The 13,204-nt window shown below is 39.9% G+C and overlaps 2 protein-coding genes across 2 annotated transcripts in view; both read right to left on the bottom strand.

Moving 5' to 3' along the window:
* Nucleotides 1–13,204, bottom strand: part of LOC6540940 (tRNA-dihydrouridine(16/17) synthase [NAD(P)(+)]-like) — a 30,420-nt gene that overhangs the window by 13,089 nt on the left and 4,127 nt on the right. The window lies entirely within an intron of this gene.
* On the bottom strand, nucleotides 5,448–12,950 carry LOC6540955. The gene has a single exon (XM_001968106.3). It carries the CDS (start codon nucleotides 12,025–12,027, stop codon nucleotides 9,121–9,123), a length of 2,907 nt encoding a protein of 968 aa, XP_001968142.1. The 5' UTR covers nucleotides 12,028–12,950; the 3' UTR covers nucleotides 5,448–9,120.

Consider the following 13,204-nt stretch of genomic DNA (forward strand, 5'->3'; position numbering starts at 1 on the left):
TGAGTTTTGTTGATTGACTTTCAGACAGGGCGAAGTAGTCCAGAATATAGCAATGGGAACGGAGTGCTTTTCATGAGAATCAAGATCGAGTGAACTCGAGGTTTGACATTGCCTGCTAAACAAATTGTGGATTTGCTCAGATACGAGCAATGCATGAAACATTTGATCCTAAAATTTTAAAAATCGCTTAGTACTACCTCTGTGTCTCACAATTTCCCAACGAAGCACTCGCCACTAGGTGTGCTAGACTAATTGATGGTTTGTAGCTGCTATTTTTGCCGCTGGTGTGGCGCACACACACTCTCGCAGACAAGCAAACTGAGGTACCCCACAATGCTTTACCCTTGCGCACCTACAAATACACACTCCTTGTGTTTATCTGTTGCAAAGTGAGGAGCAAACAAACAAGCCTAATGACACGTAACCATAAATCCCCGACATTTTATTGCCAACGCGTTAAGCTCTGCGTCTGTGTGGGTTAGGAGGTGCCGCGGTGTGTTTGTGTGTGTGTACGTGCGTGTGTGCGTGTGTGGCATGCGTTTGATTTGTTTTGGCGAGGCAAACACATGACACACAAGACTGCCAGGAAACATAAAAAGACTACAACAACTTACCTTGTTAATTTACGTGCAAGTATATATTTGCATAAATAATAAAAGCAAGAAGGCAAAAGTGCTACAGCAGAGAAACCAAAACAAAAGATTTCAATACTACCAAGTGGGTTATCGATTAATTTTAGGGAGCAAAATGAGAGGTAATTTTAGAGCCCAAAACATAAGTTAGTTCTAATTCAGCAGCATCAACAGAAAAACGTACTGTACGTACTCTAATCAGATGCGTACACTTCGAACATATTATTACTAGAAAAAAAGCCTAAAAAGTGTCCCACAATCAAAATGGTTTTATAATATTAAAAAATTTATTATACCCGTTACTCGTAGGGTAAACAATTTAGACATTTTTTGTAAATTATTTTTTTTATTTTTCTGATATATGATGTAGAAATTCAAAAAAATTAAAAAATGTCCCATAGCTGAAGTTTTAAACCTCATAACTCAACTTATCTTAATCGGATTTTGAAATGGAATACCTCTAAATGTTTCTGGCGCAATTCTCTAAATATCTGCATTCAAATTTAAAATTTTATTTTTTTTGGATTTTTTTGTAATTTTTTTGATGTGAGAAATTTAAAAAAATTAAAAAATGCCCCATAGCTGAAGTTCTAAACCTCATAACTCAACTTATCTTAATCGGATTTTGAAATGGAATACCTATAAATGTTTCTGGCGCAATTCTCTTAAAATCTGCATTCAAATTTAGAATTTTATTTTTTTTTGATTTTTTTGTAATTTTTTTGATGTGAGAAATTCAAAAAAATTAAAAAATGCCCCATAGCTGAAGTTCTAAGCCTCATAACTCAACTTATCTTAATCGGATTTTGAAATGGAATACCTCTAAATGTTTCTGGCGCAATTCTCTAAATATCTGCATTCAAATTTAAAATTTTATTTTTTTTTTATTTTTTTGTAATTTTTCTGATGTGAGAAATTCAAAAAAATTAAAAAATGTCCCATAGCTGAAGTTTTAAACCTCATAACTCAACTTATCTTAATCGGATTTTGAAATGGAATACCTCTAAATGTTTCTGGCGCAATTCTCTAAATATCTGCATTCAAATTTAAAATTTTATTTTTTTTGGATTTTTTTGTAATTTTTTTGATGTGAGAAATTTAAAAAAATTAAAAAATGCCCCATAGCTGAAGTTCTAAACCTCATAACTCAACTTATCTTAATCGGATTTTGAAATGGAATACCTCTAAATGTTTCTGGCGCAATTCTCTTAAAATCTGCATTCAAATTTAGAATTTTATTTTTTTTTGATTTTTTTGTAATTTTTCTGATGTGAGAAATTCAAAAAAATTAAAAAATGCCCCATAGCTGAAGTTCTAAGCCTCATAACTCAACTTATCTTAATCGGATTTTGAAATGGAATACCTCTAAATGTTTCTGGCGCAATTCTCTAAATATCTGCATTCAAATTTAAAATTTTATTTTTTTTTTATTTTTTTGTAATTTTTCTGATGTGAGAAATTCAAAAAAATTAAAAAATGCCCAATAGCTGAAGTTCTAAACCTCATAACTCAACTTATCTTAATCGGATTTTGAAATGGAATACCTCTAAATGTTTCTGGCGCAATTCTCTTAAAATCTGCATTCAAATTTAGAATTTTATTTTTTTTTTTGATTTTTTTTGTAATTTTTCTGATGTGAGAAATTCAAAAAAATTAAAAAATGCCCCATAGCTGAAGTTCTAAACTTCATAACTCAACTTATCTTAATCGGATTTTGAAATGGAATACCTCTAAATGTTTCTGGCGCAATTCTCTTAAAATCTGCATTCAAATTTAGAATTTTATTTTTTTTTGATTTTTTTGTAATTTTTCTGATGTGAGAAATTCAAAAAAATTAAAAAATGCCCCATAGCTGAAGTTCTAAACCTCATAACTCAACTTATCTTAATCGGATTTTGAAATGGAATAACTCTAAATGTTTCTGGCGCAATTCTCTAAATATCTGCATTCAAATTTAAAATTTTATTTTTTTTTGATTTTTTTGTAATTTTTCTGATGTGAGAAATTCAAAAAAATTAAAAAATGCCCCATAGCTGAAGTTCTAAACCTCATAACTCAACTTATCTTAATCGGATTTTGTAATGGAATACCTCTAAATGTTTCTGGCGCAATTCTCTTAAAATCTGCATTCAAATTTAGAATTTTATTTTTTTTTGATTTTTTTGTAATTTTTCTGATGTGAGAAATTCAAAAAAATTAAAAAATGCCCCATAGCTGAAGTTCTAAGCCTCATAACTCAACTTATCTTAATCGGATTTTGAAATGGAATACCTCTAAATGTTTCTGGCGCAATTCTCTAAATATCTGCATTCAAATTTAAAATTTTATTTTTTTTTTATTTTTTTGTAATTTTTCTGATGTGAGAAATTCAAAAAAATTAAAAAATGCCCCATAGCTGAAGTTCTAAACCTCATAACTCAACTTATCTTAATCGGATTTTGAAATGGAATACCTCTAAATGTTTCTGGCGCAATTCTCTTAAAATCTGCATTCAAATTTAAAATTTTATTTTTTTTTGATTTTTTTGTAATTTTTCTGATTTGAGAAATTCAAAAAAATGAAAAAATGCCCCATAGCTGAAGTTCTAAACCTCATAACTCAACTTATCTTAATCGGATTTTGAAATGGAATACCTCTAAATGTTTCTGGCGCAATTCTCTTAAAATCTGCATTCAAATTTAAAATTTTATTTTTTTTTTAATTTTTTTGTAATTTTTCTGATGTGAGAAATTCAAAAAAATTAAAAAATGCCCCATAGCTGAAGTTCTAAACCTCATAACTCAACTTATCTTAATCGGATTTTGAAATGGAATACCTCTAAATGTTTCTGGCGCAATTCTCTTAAAATCTGCATTCAAATTTAGAATTTTATTTTTTTTTGATTTTTTTGTAATTTTTCTGATGTGAGAAATTCAAAAAAATTAAAAAATGCCCCATAGCTGAAGTTCTAAACCTCATAACTCAACTTATCTTAATCGGATTTTGAAATGGAATACCTCTAAATGTTTCTGGCGCAATTCTCTTAAAATCTGCATTCAAATTTAGAATTTTATTTTTTTTTGATTTTTTTGTAATTTATTCTGATGTGAGAAATTCAAAAAAATTAAAAAATGCCCCATAGCTGAAGTTCTAAACCTCATAACTCAATTTATCTTGATCGGATTTTGAAATGGAATATCTCTAAATGTTTCTGGCGCAATTCTCTAAATATCTGCATTCAAATTTAAAATTTTATTCTTTTTTTGATTTTTTTGTAATTTTTCTGATGTGAGAAATTCAAAAAAATTAAAAAATGCCCCATAGCTGAAGTTCTAAACCTCATAACTCAACTTATCTTAATCGGATTTTGAAATGGAATACCTCTAAATGTTTCTGGCGCAATTCTCTTAAAATCTGCATTCAAATTTAAAATTTTTTTTTTTTTTGATTTTTTTGTAATTTTTCTGATGTGAGAAATTCAAAAAAATTAAAAAATGCCCCATAGCTGAAGTTCTAAGCCTCATAACTCAACTTATCTTAATCGGATTTTGAAATGGAATACCTCTAAATGTTTCTGGCGCAATTCTCTAAATATCTGCATTCAAATTTAAAATTTTATTTTTTTTTTATTTTTTTTGTAATTTTTCTGATGTGAGAAATTCAAAAAAATTAAAAAATGCCCAATAGCTGAAGTTCTAAACCTCATAACTCAACTTATCTTAATCGGATTTTGAAATGGAATACCTCTAAATGTTTCTGGCGCAATTCTCTTAAAATCTGCATTCAAATTTAAAATTTTTTTTTTTTTTGATTTTTTTGTAATTTTTCTGATGTGAGAAATTCAAAAAAATTAAAAAATGCCCCATAGCTGAAGTTCTAAGCCTCATAACTCAACTTATCTTAATCGGATTTTGAAATGGAATACCTCTAAATGTTTCTGGCGCAATTCTCTTAAAATCTGCATTCAAATTTAGAATTTTTTTTTTTTTTGATTTTTTTGTAATTTTTCTGTGAGAAATTCAAAAAAATTAAAAAATGCCCCATAGCTGAAGTTCTAAACCTCATAACTCAACTTATCTTAATCGGATTTTGAAATGGAATACCTCTAAATGTTTCTGGCGCAATTCTCTTAAAATCTGCATTCAAATTTAGAATTTTATTTTTTTTTTGATTTTTTTGTAATTTTTCTGATGTGAGAAATTCAAAAAAATTAAAAAATGCCCCATAGCTGAAGTTCTAAGCCTCATAACTCAACTTATCTTAATCGGATTTTGAAATGGAATACCTCTAAATGTTTCTGGCGCAATTCTCAAAAATCTGCATTCAAATTTAGAATTTTATTTTTTTTTTATTTTTTTGAAATTTATCTGATGTGGGAAATACAAAAAAATTAAAAAATGCCCCATTTATATTTGAAAAATAGTGAACCACTTGCAGAAACCAGAAAATTGCGCATACGCAGCGTGGACAATGGTGAGCAAACAGGGCTGTAAAATGCGCCACAGCAACTCTGCGAATGCGATGAAAACGTCCACATGGCCGGGAAAATGACTCAAAGCCCCTTGGAAGCCATAGAAACTATTCGCCATTCGGCTTGCCTGGTAAATATTTAAAATACCCATGAAAGGGGGTCAAAAGTCGCCTCTGAGCAACGACAATCAGCAATGATGAGCCACCCATCTGCCGCCTGGTCGCCAATGATAGTTTTATAGACACCTTCTTGTTGCAACATTTTTTGTTCTCAATCGTTTTTATTACACTTCTTTCTTTGGTCTCTTTTCGCTTAGCGCACATTTTGCGAATTAAATTTAGTTGGGGCGGCGCACATGAAAAACTAACAAAATTAAACCAACTTTTTTTCATTTGAACAATTTTTATTTTCCGTTTATGGTACAAAGCATAGTCTTTAAATGTCGAATGTTTTCACATCATTTTATAGCATACTTTCTGGGGCTATAATCTTCGCTTACTTCCTGTTCACTGCACATTTTATCAAAATATATATGTTTTTCATAATCGTGCTTTTAATTTCACACCTAATTGGCCTGGCTAAATTATTATAATTATTGTTTTACTTTTCAATCTTTAATTTGTTTTCATACATTCTTTTCCCAACTCCAGTCTCATAAACATTTCTCTTTTTTTATGTTTTTCGTTTTCTTTGATAATTTGTTTAAGCTTAGGTTACAGATGGAACTGCCCAGAAGGGATACAAAAAGTCATTAACTAAATTGAAAAGCATATTAAAGGGGCGGTCGGATCCACCTAAGTATGCATGTCCTGAATATTCCACCTGGCTGATAATTCAACAAAAGAGCCGAGAGCCAGAAGTTCGTTGAACCAACGAAAAGGGAAAAGCAAAGCAACTGAAAATGTCATTGCAGGGCACAAGGCGAAACAAAAGGAGTGTGTTGGCCCAAGTGGACGGGGAGCTGGAGCTAACCTAACTACCATTGCTAATAACAGCACGGAAGAGGAAAGGAGCGATTGAGGGGCAGCAGGGGCAACTGTCTGTCCTGGTGAGCCTTCGCACCCAATTCAGGCCCAATCAATCATGATTCGTTTGTCCTACAGGCCAACCGAGAAATAAGACCACTTTTCAAGGAAGGTGTTGCGCCTACACTTGAATAAATGGCTCTCGCAGTTTGTGGTAGTAATGCAATTTATAAAGTTATTTTGTTTCCAAACGTAAAAATAGAACTCAGAACATAGAATAACATATGGCTTTGTATACACAAAAAAAAAAAAAAAAAAATTGGTAATCAATTAAATCCAATTTGAATTCCAGTGTTTCTCCTGCCGTTTGCAAAAAATGAAGAACATTTTCGGCTTGCATGTCAGAAAAGCATAGAATCGGAAGGCAGAAAATGTTTTATAATTGATGCACGGCCATCACCAGGACGACCAGGACGACGACTACAGCAAAAGCAGCAGGAGTATTGCATTTGTTGCCATAGGGAAAGTCAGTCAAGTGGGAGCAGCCCCGCCCCAAATTTACCGAGAATATGCATATTCCTGCTTTATGTCTCGTAAACAAACTTCACCACCGGGCTTCAGCCAAACTGAAAGTTCGAGGGTGTTGCCTGGCAGTCCGCTCCGCCACTTTTGGGGGCGTGCCCAATAGCCAGAAGCTTGGGAGCATGACACGAACATGCAATTAAAGTCGAATATATTTTTATAAAAATAAATATCCGGTGTTTCGCGCTATGTACCCTGCATATACCCTTTAAAGCAGTTCAAATGGTATCGCCAAGTGCCATCAAATTAAACATTTTCGCACGCACACCATCCCAAAATAACACACACACCTATACAGAGCCACAGAGCGCCCTAAAAAGTATGCAGCGGGTTTTGCTTGCGGAAATAAACGTTGAAAATGGGAAAGGTGGGGAAAATTGTTGCTGCAACTGTCTGTGCATTGAAAATCCACTTACAGTCGCTGCATTATGTTATTTTGAGTCATTTACCAAGCGTCTGTCTCTTGTCACTGAAAACGAACAGAGCTCGACCCGAAGCCACCTGCAATAATGCATGTCAGTCGCTGGGAGTCAAGTTTTCCTTTTGATATGGGGCTAACGACACTCTTCTACCCCTCATTACCCGAGTCCATGTAAGGAGGCCTCCGTGAGGCAACGACATTTTCAGCAAGCCAACCCTCTTAATTGGAGCAATACGCCGACAGGCGGACACAGCTCAAATTCGTTAATTGGGAACAACAACACTCCTATAGTATCTTAAAAATATTGAAAGGTCAGAGCACTTTTTGCCAGTTTAAAGACGTTCACCAAAGTTAAAGTTTGCGTGGCATAAAAGTAATTTGTTACTTAGGAATTGCGTGTCAAAGGCACAGAATTGCCTGTCGACTTATTTACAACATTTTCGATAGCTGAATCAAAATGAAATTGGTTCCAAAAAACGTCAAAACGAATCTCAAAGAATCTCACCTAGAATCCCTCCCTTTCTGAAGAACACAGAAAATTGAAAGTCTGGATTAAGGGTAACACATTGATTTAGAATGGCCACTCGACAAAAAAACTAAGCGCACTAAAGCTCGACCTCGAACTCAACGGGCACTCTCTGAACTCAAAGCGAATCTTTCTACCAATCCATCTATCTGACACCACTGCCACTCCCACCTGCTCAGCTCCAGGCGGTTAAACATGGACTTTCCCTGCTGTCAGTTCCTATAACATGAACCACCGACTGTCTGGCGCAATAAAGAGACGGAGCACCACCTCAATCCCGGAGTGTCATGTGCGTAGTCGTTACGGCTGTCTATCCGTATGCCTAGCAGTGCTTTTGAGCCCTGATAGCAGTTAGCAGTCCGACTGACAACTGAGGAGGATGAGCACATGCACTCATCCAATACCGCTTTTGACTCCACTGAATTCCACTTCCCCGGGACCCGCGTACCTGTTTTCCCGTCGCTTTAATTATTCAGCTTCGGAATATTTAATGGGCCGAGGGAAAGTCGTCAAAATCAAGTGGAACCCGAGACAATTGCCATCGTCAGTTTTTTGGTTGGGGGTTTTCTCCGCATTTGAATTGAGATCGAATGAAAGCATTTGCGTAACTATTTGGCAACATGCTGCAGTCATATCCTCGTCCCTTTTCCATCTGTTTGGCAGTGGGATGGCGCCAGATACACGGCTACGCGGATTCAGATACAAACGAAGCTTCAGCTGCAGATACAATACGTAATAAGCCGACGCCTCCGCTTGCACGTTTTCCAAAATGAAAATCAATACTAGCAAAGGGGTGGGTGCGGAAAATGAGTAAAGTCACCCAGCTCGAACTCTTGAGCACATTCTGTTGCATATTTTATCAACTCAACTGCAAAGTCATTCAAAGGATGCCAAATACATGTTTAGTTTGGGAGAAAGCAGCTCGATGCATTTGGGGACTGAAGATGTCATCAAAAAGGATTCCGTTAGAAAAACAGGAGCTTAAGAGAGCGCGGGCTTAAAAATCCAATTAGGGGTTGGAAAAAATATGTTAATGCAGAAACTTTAATGGGAAAAGAATTTCTTATAGATATGCTATAAATAATAATATGAGTTTGGAACTAGCTTTCTTAAAAGATTGTTTCTACATTCGTAAATAACTAAAGTAAAACTATATAGCAACCTATTATAAATAGAAGTGCGCTATGTGTTAGAAAACGTAATATACTGTCTGTAATAAATATGACCTTTCCACACCAGACTCTTAATAAACCAAATATGCAATCCAAAAACTCAAACAAAGGAACTTCGACCAAAAGCGGTAATTAAGTTTGGCAATGAAACCGCATCGCATCAAAGGCAATTTCCTTTACTGGCCTCGACAGCTAACCACCCAATCCACTCCCACTCCTCCTCGTGCGTAATTGATTTTAGTTATGACTTTCAGCGCTTATGTGCGGATTAATTGATTTCCGAAACTTCAACGGAACTGCTTGGGCTGCGGGGGACTATGGCTAAGGGGGACTAAAGCTAGCCTAAGGACTAAAGGGACACAGACACTCATTCTAGGTGCTGCTCGAATTGGAGCTGAGGCTCTGCAGGGAACTGTTGGATGCGGTCTTCCTCAGCGTTTCCCCTGCCAAGTTGCACAGATTCTGGACTAGAAGTGCCGATGAGTTCGCAGATCCTGAGTTGCGATTAAGCATAGGCGAGGACGTGGCTTTGGCCGGATTGGAGTTCGAGTTGGCTAGATTCTGGTGGTGGTGCCGCAAGGGCTGGGGCGAGGTTGGATTCGATAGGCCGGACTCGTGGATGGGCGATAGTGTGGGAGATCGTGTCCGCAAGAAGTGCTTCCGCCTCTGCCGGCGGTAGACATTCCCGAAACTGGGCAACGTTCGACTGCTGGTCTGGCTGCCATGCTGACTGTGCTGCAAATTGCTGGCGAACCCCAAGGTCTCCGCCAACTCCGCCAGCTCTTGGGTGGTCTGGTTCATTTTTCTCCTCGTAGGTGGTGGCAGGGCAGGCGGCAGGGTAAGCGTGTAGGTGGTCACGCTGTCGTCCCTTATCACGGATGTGGGCAGCAGCATCAGCTCCTTGTTGCCACACGAAGGGCTCGTGCTGGTGCTCAGATCGCTGCTCTCCAAGGAACTTCTGCTTGGCGAACTTGCGGGCGGCGTTGACGTGGCAGTGGAATTAGCATAGCCACGCCCAGCTGCCTGCAGTTGCAGCGGACGTATTTGATTTTGTTTGATTGCAGAGCCCCCGATATTCTGGTGCTCTTTGGCAGCAATTCCATGGTGGGCCCCATGGCGACAGCGTGGTCTTCGATAGCGTCCCAGTAGACGCAGCATGTAGCGAAGACGGGAACTTCTGGGTGGCGTAGGAGTGGCTGTTGCCGCCTTCAGAGGTAGCTCCTGATCCAAACCGCCGTTTAGCGTGCGTATGAACTGGATAGGCAGCTCCTGGGTGTTTAGTTTGGCTGCCGCTGCTGCTTCCTCGCTTTCGCGAAACGTTAGGGCAGCGAGAAGGTCATTGGGCAAATCGGGGCTATCTGGAACCGCGGCGCAGCAATTCCATTTCCTTCGCCACCGCTGATGCTTGGAGATATTCCCGGCTGCTGTGGCCGAGGCGGAGGAGCCGCCAGTTTGACTGGTTAATGTGCGAGTGCTGCTACTTCCGCCGGCGCTGCTTACAGCTCCTGAAGATCCTGTCCCTGGTCCTGATCCTCTTCTTAGACGGAATGTGCAGAGCGTACACTGCTCAGTGTACTGCAGATAAGTCGCTGGTCTCAGATGACGCGGCTCGGCTGAGATCAGCGATCCTTTAGCCAAGCTGACCCTACGCTGCAGGGAACTTGCGGCAAAGCTAGAGCAACAATGGAAGCTGCTCAGAGCATCCGGCTCAACTTGGATTTGCGGAGTTGTCTCCTCCAGCAGTGAGCAAACGTATATGGCCTGCCCGCTCTGGTGGAACTCCCTAGAGCTGGCACAGCAGTGCAACCGCAGGGATTGCTCCGTTTGACCAACCGATTCCTGGGAGTGCTGGCTGGGATGTGGGCCACTGGAACAGCAGTAGAGCTGCTGACCTCCTGGTAGGGACTTGGACGGATTATGTGGCTCGGGCAATGAAGCCGAGAAATGTACGTTTCCATTTTTGGGCGCTCCCACACTGGTGGCTCCCTCCAGAAGCTGCTTGCTCTTGGCATCCTGAGCCTGACGGTGGTTCCTAATGTATTCATAGGTGGTCAGTCCCAGGAACGAGATGTAGATGTGAAAGAAGCACAGGTGGAGCAGCAGTCCCGCACTCACTGCGGCGAGCAGTCCCAGAACTCCCAGGAGAAACAGGAAAATGGTTTCGTTGAGTCCGATTCCGGCCACTACTGGCTGCGTAACAGTGTGATTAGTGGGACTAATACCAGGCTGCGTTGTGCTCGCTTCTATAAGAGCTGTAAAATTCTCCAGAAGGGTGGGCAGTGTTGAGATGGTCATATTTGCCTGCTCCTCGTCCCAGTTTTCCTGATGCACGTCCTCCTCAGAAGTGTGCTGCTCTATTAGCATCATGGTGCCGTTGCCCAGGCTCAGGGTGATGTTTATGTAGTCGCCACTCTCAATTGTGTGGCTCGATTCCGTGGGGCACCAGTAGAAGCTTAACCACTCAGGCTGGACATAGTAGAAAACGATCTGGGCCACCACGGCGGCCACGATGACCAGGGTGGCCACCACAGCGCTGACCACGCACATCAGGAAGGCCACATAGTTACGCGATCCGATGCAGTGGTTCAGCCACTTGCAGTGGTGATCAAACTTGCCCACGCACTTGTTGCACACGGAGCAGTGCTTGGTGCGGCTCGAGGAGGTCCGGATGTTGCACAGATGGCACCGACCGTTTTCTATCACGTGACTGTGCTTCGACCGGTCGAACTCCGGGACAATCCGATCGTTGCGATGCACTCGCCGCAACTCCTTGTCCGCAGGATCTGTCAGTAAAGCCGTCAAATGAGAGGCAATGTGCACCAGATAGAGCCCGGTGATCAGTCCGTACAGTGGTCCTTGGATGCGGGCATGAAAGGCCGGAATGAGCACCCAGTAGCTAGCCACTCCAAACAGGAGGAGGACTAGCCAGCCAAAAAGTTGGAGTGGATGCAGTGGCAGCTGCAATCCGTGGAGGCGTCTTCCCTTCCGGTGCTGGACATCAGCGATGTTACTCTGATAGCTCACCAGCTGGGACAGCCGGCACAAGTGGAGGGGTTTCTTATCTGGCTCAGCCTGGTCACCGGGAATTATGTTTTCTGGGGTATCTTCACTTCCCAGGGAATTGGGCTTTCTGACCGGAGTGACTACTCCCTTTACGGGATTTTCGCTGTGCGACTCCGTCAAGCTGGCAGTGCTGATGGTTATGATGTGATCCGTATCCGTCCCGACGCCGTAGGCTCCTTTGGATCCCGACTTTAGTCCAGTTGCTGTTGTGGACATTGTGTTATTGGGCCTGGAGAAGATGGCTCGGATGATGATGATGATGATGTGTGAATGATGAAAGGTCCTGCTTGAGAGCTGTACATTACATTTAATGCTAAGCCACGCCCTCGACGAATGATGCAATCCAGCAATGGGAAGGATTCATATAATTCCCAACCGATTTTTCAGCATGTTTTGATGGTTTAATTGCGGATTATAAACGTGTATTAGGCATAGTTAAACAGTTTGAAGTTGTAGCTTCAGAGTCCAGTTCAATGTTTTTGCTTTTTATCGGCCTTCTTTTAGATTTGCTCTTTTTCACTTTGTGTGCCTTTCAATATTACTTTCTTCGAGTGGCTTTTTGTTTTGCATATGCCGACCTCTTTTATTAACAATCTTCTTCACTACGATTTCTTGTTGTTGATTTTGTTCTCTCCGTCAAACACATACACACAGCTTTATAGTTATGCTTTTATTTCTTCCATTTGTTGTTGCGAAGTACAAATGGCGCAGTTAACGGTTCGTACGTATATTTATTTCCTTTTTTCGCTTTTATACTCAAGTCCACTTTGTTGTTGTCGTCCCTGAGAGGGGGTGGTTACTCTGGCAGCGGGCGCAGAAAAACAGGATGTTCGCCACCCCCCTTTTTGCGGAATTCCTCTCTATGGTTTTCCTTTTCGTTTTGCTATTTGTTTGTCTCCCACACATACACAGAGACAGGAAAGCGCAGGGACGCAGGGGCGCACGGACGCATGGACGTCCCGAGTTAAAATAACAGTAAAACAGGCGATGGCATTCGCGCTAAGGCAACCGTTACTTGCGCGCATGAAAACGAACAACCGACTCCTTCGACCGACGCGACCAAACGAAACAACTCCACACAGAGTAACCAACTTGGAAGCTCGTTTCGTTGACTTGAAGCGAACAGTGCTGCAGCACTCAGAAAAATATTGACCTTAAAAGTCAAATTGAAGGATTTTATTGGTTCCACTGCATTGTAGTGAAACGTAATCTTTTATATATAGGCTTAAATTCCATAGTCTCATAAGTTTTATAAAACATTATATCTACATATTGAAGCAGTATTTTTTTGAGTGCGCCTCATGTTCGACACGGTTTGACGACCCTTTCGCATTGCTAAAGCAACCGAGAGTCGCTTATTTCTGTTGTCAAACAAATAAATGTGGGTCTAATA

The sequence above is a fragment of the Drosophila erecta genome, unplaced genomic scaffold (assembly GCF_003286155.1).
Source record: "Drosophila erecta strain 14021-0224.00,06,07 unplaced genomic scaffold, DereRS2 tig00000055-arrow-pilon, whole genome shotgun sequence".
NCBI lineage: Eukaryota > Metazoa > Arthropoda > Insecta > Diptera > Drosophilidae > Drosophila > Drosophila erecta.

What these genes read in the sequence shown, in the direction of transcription:
- LOC6540955 (XM_001968106.3), bottom strand. Translation starts at nt 12,027, where the DNA reads ATGTCCACAACAGCAACTGGACTAAAGTCGGGATCCAAAGGAGCCTAC.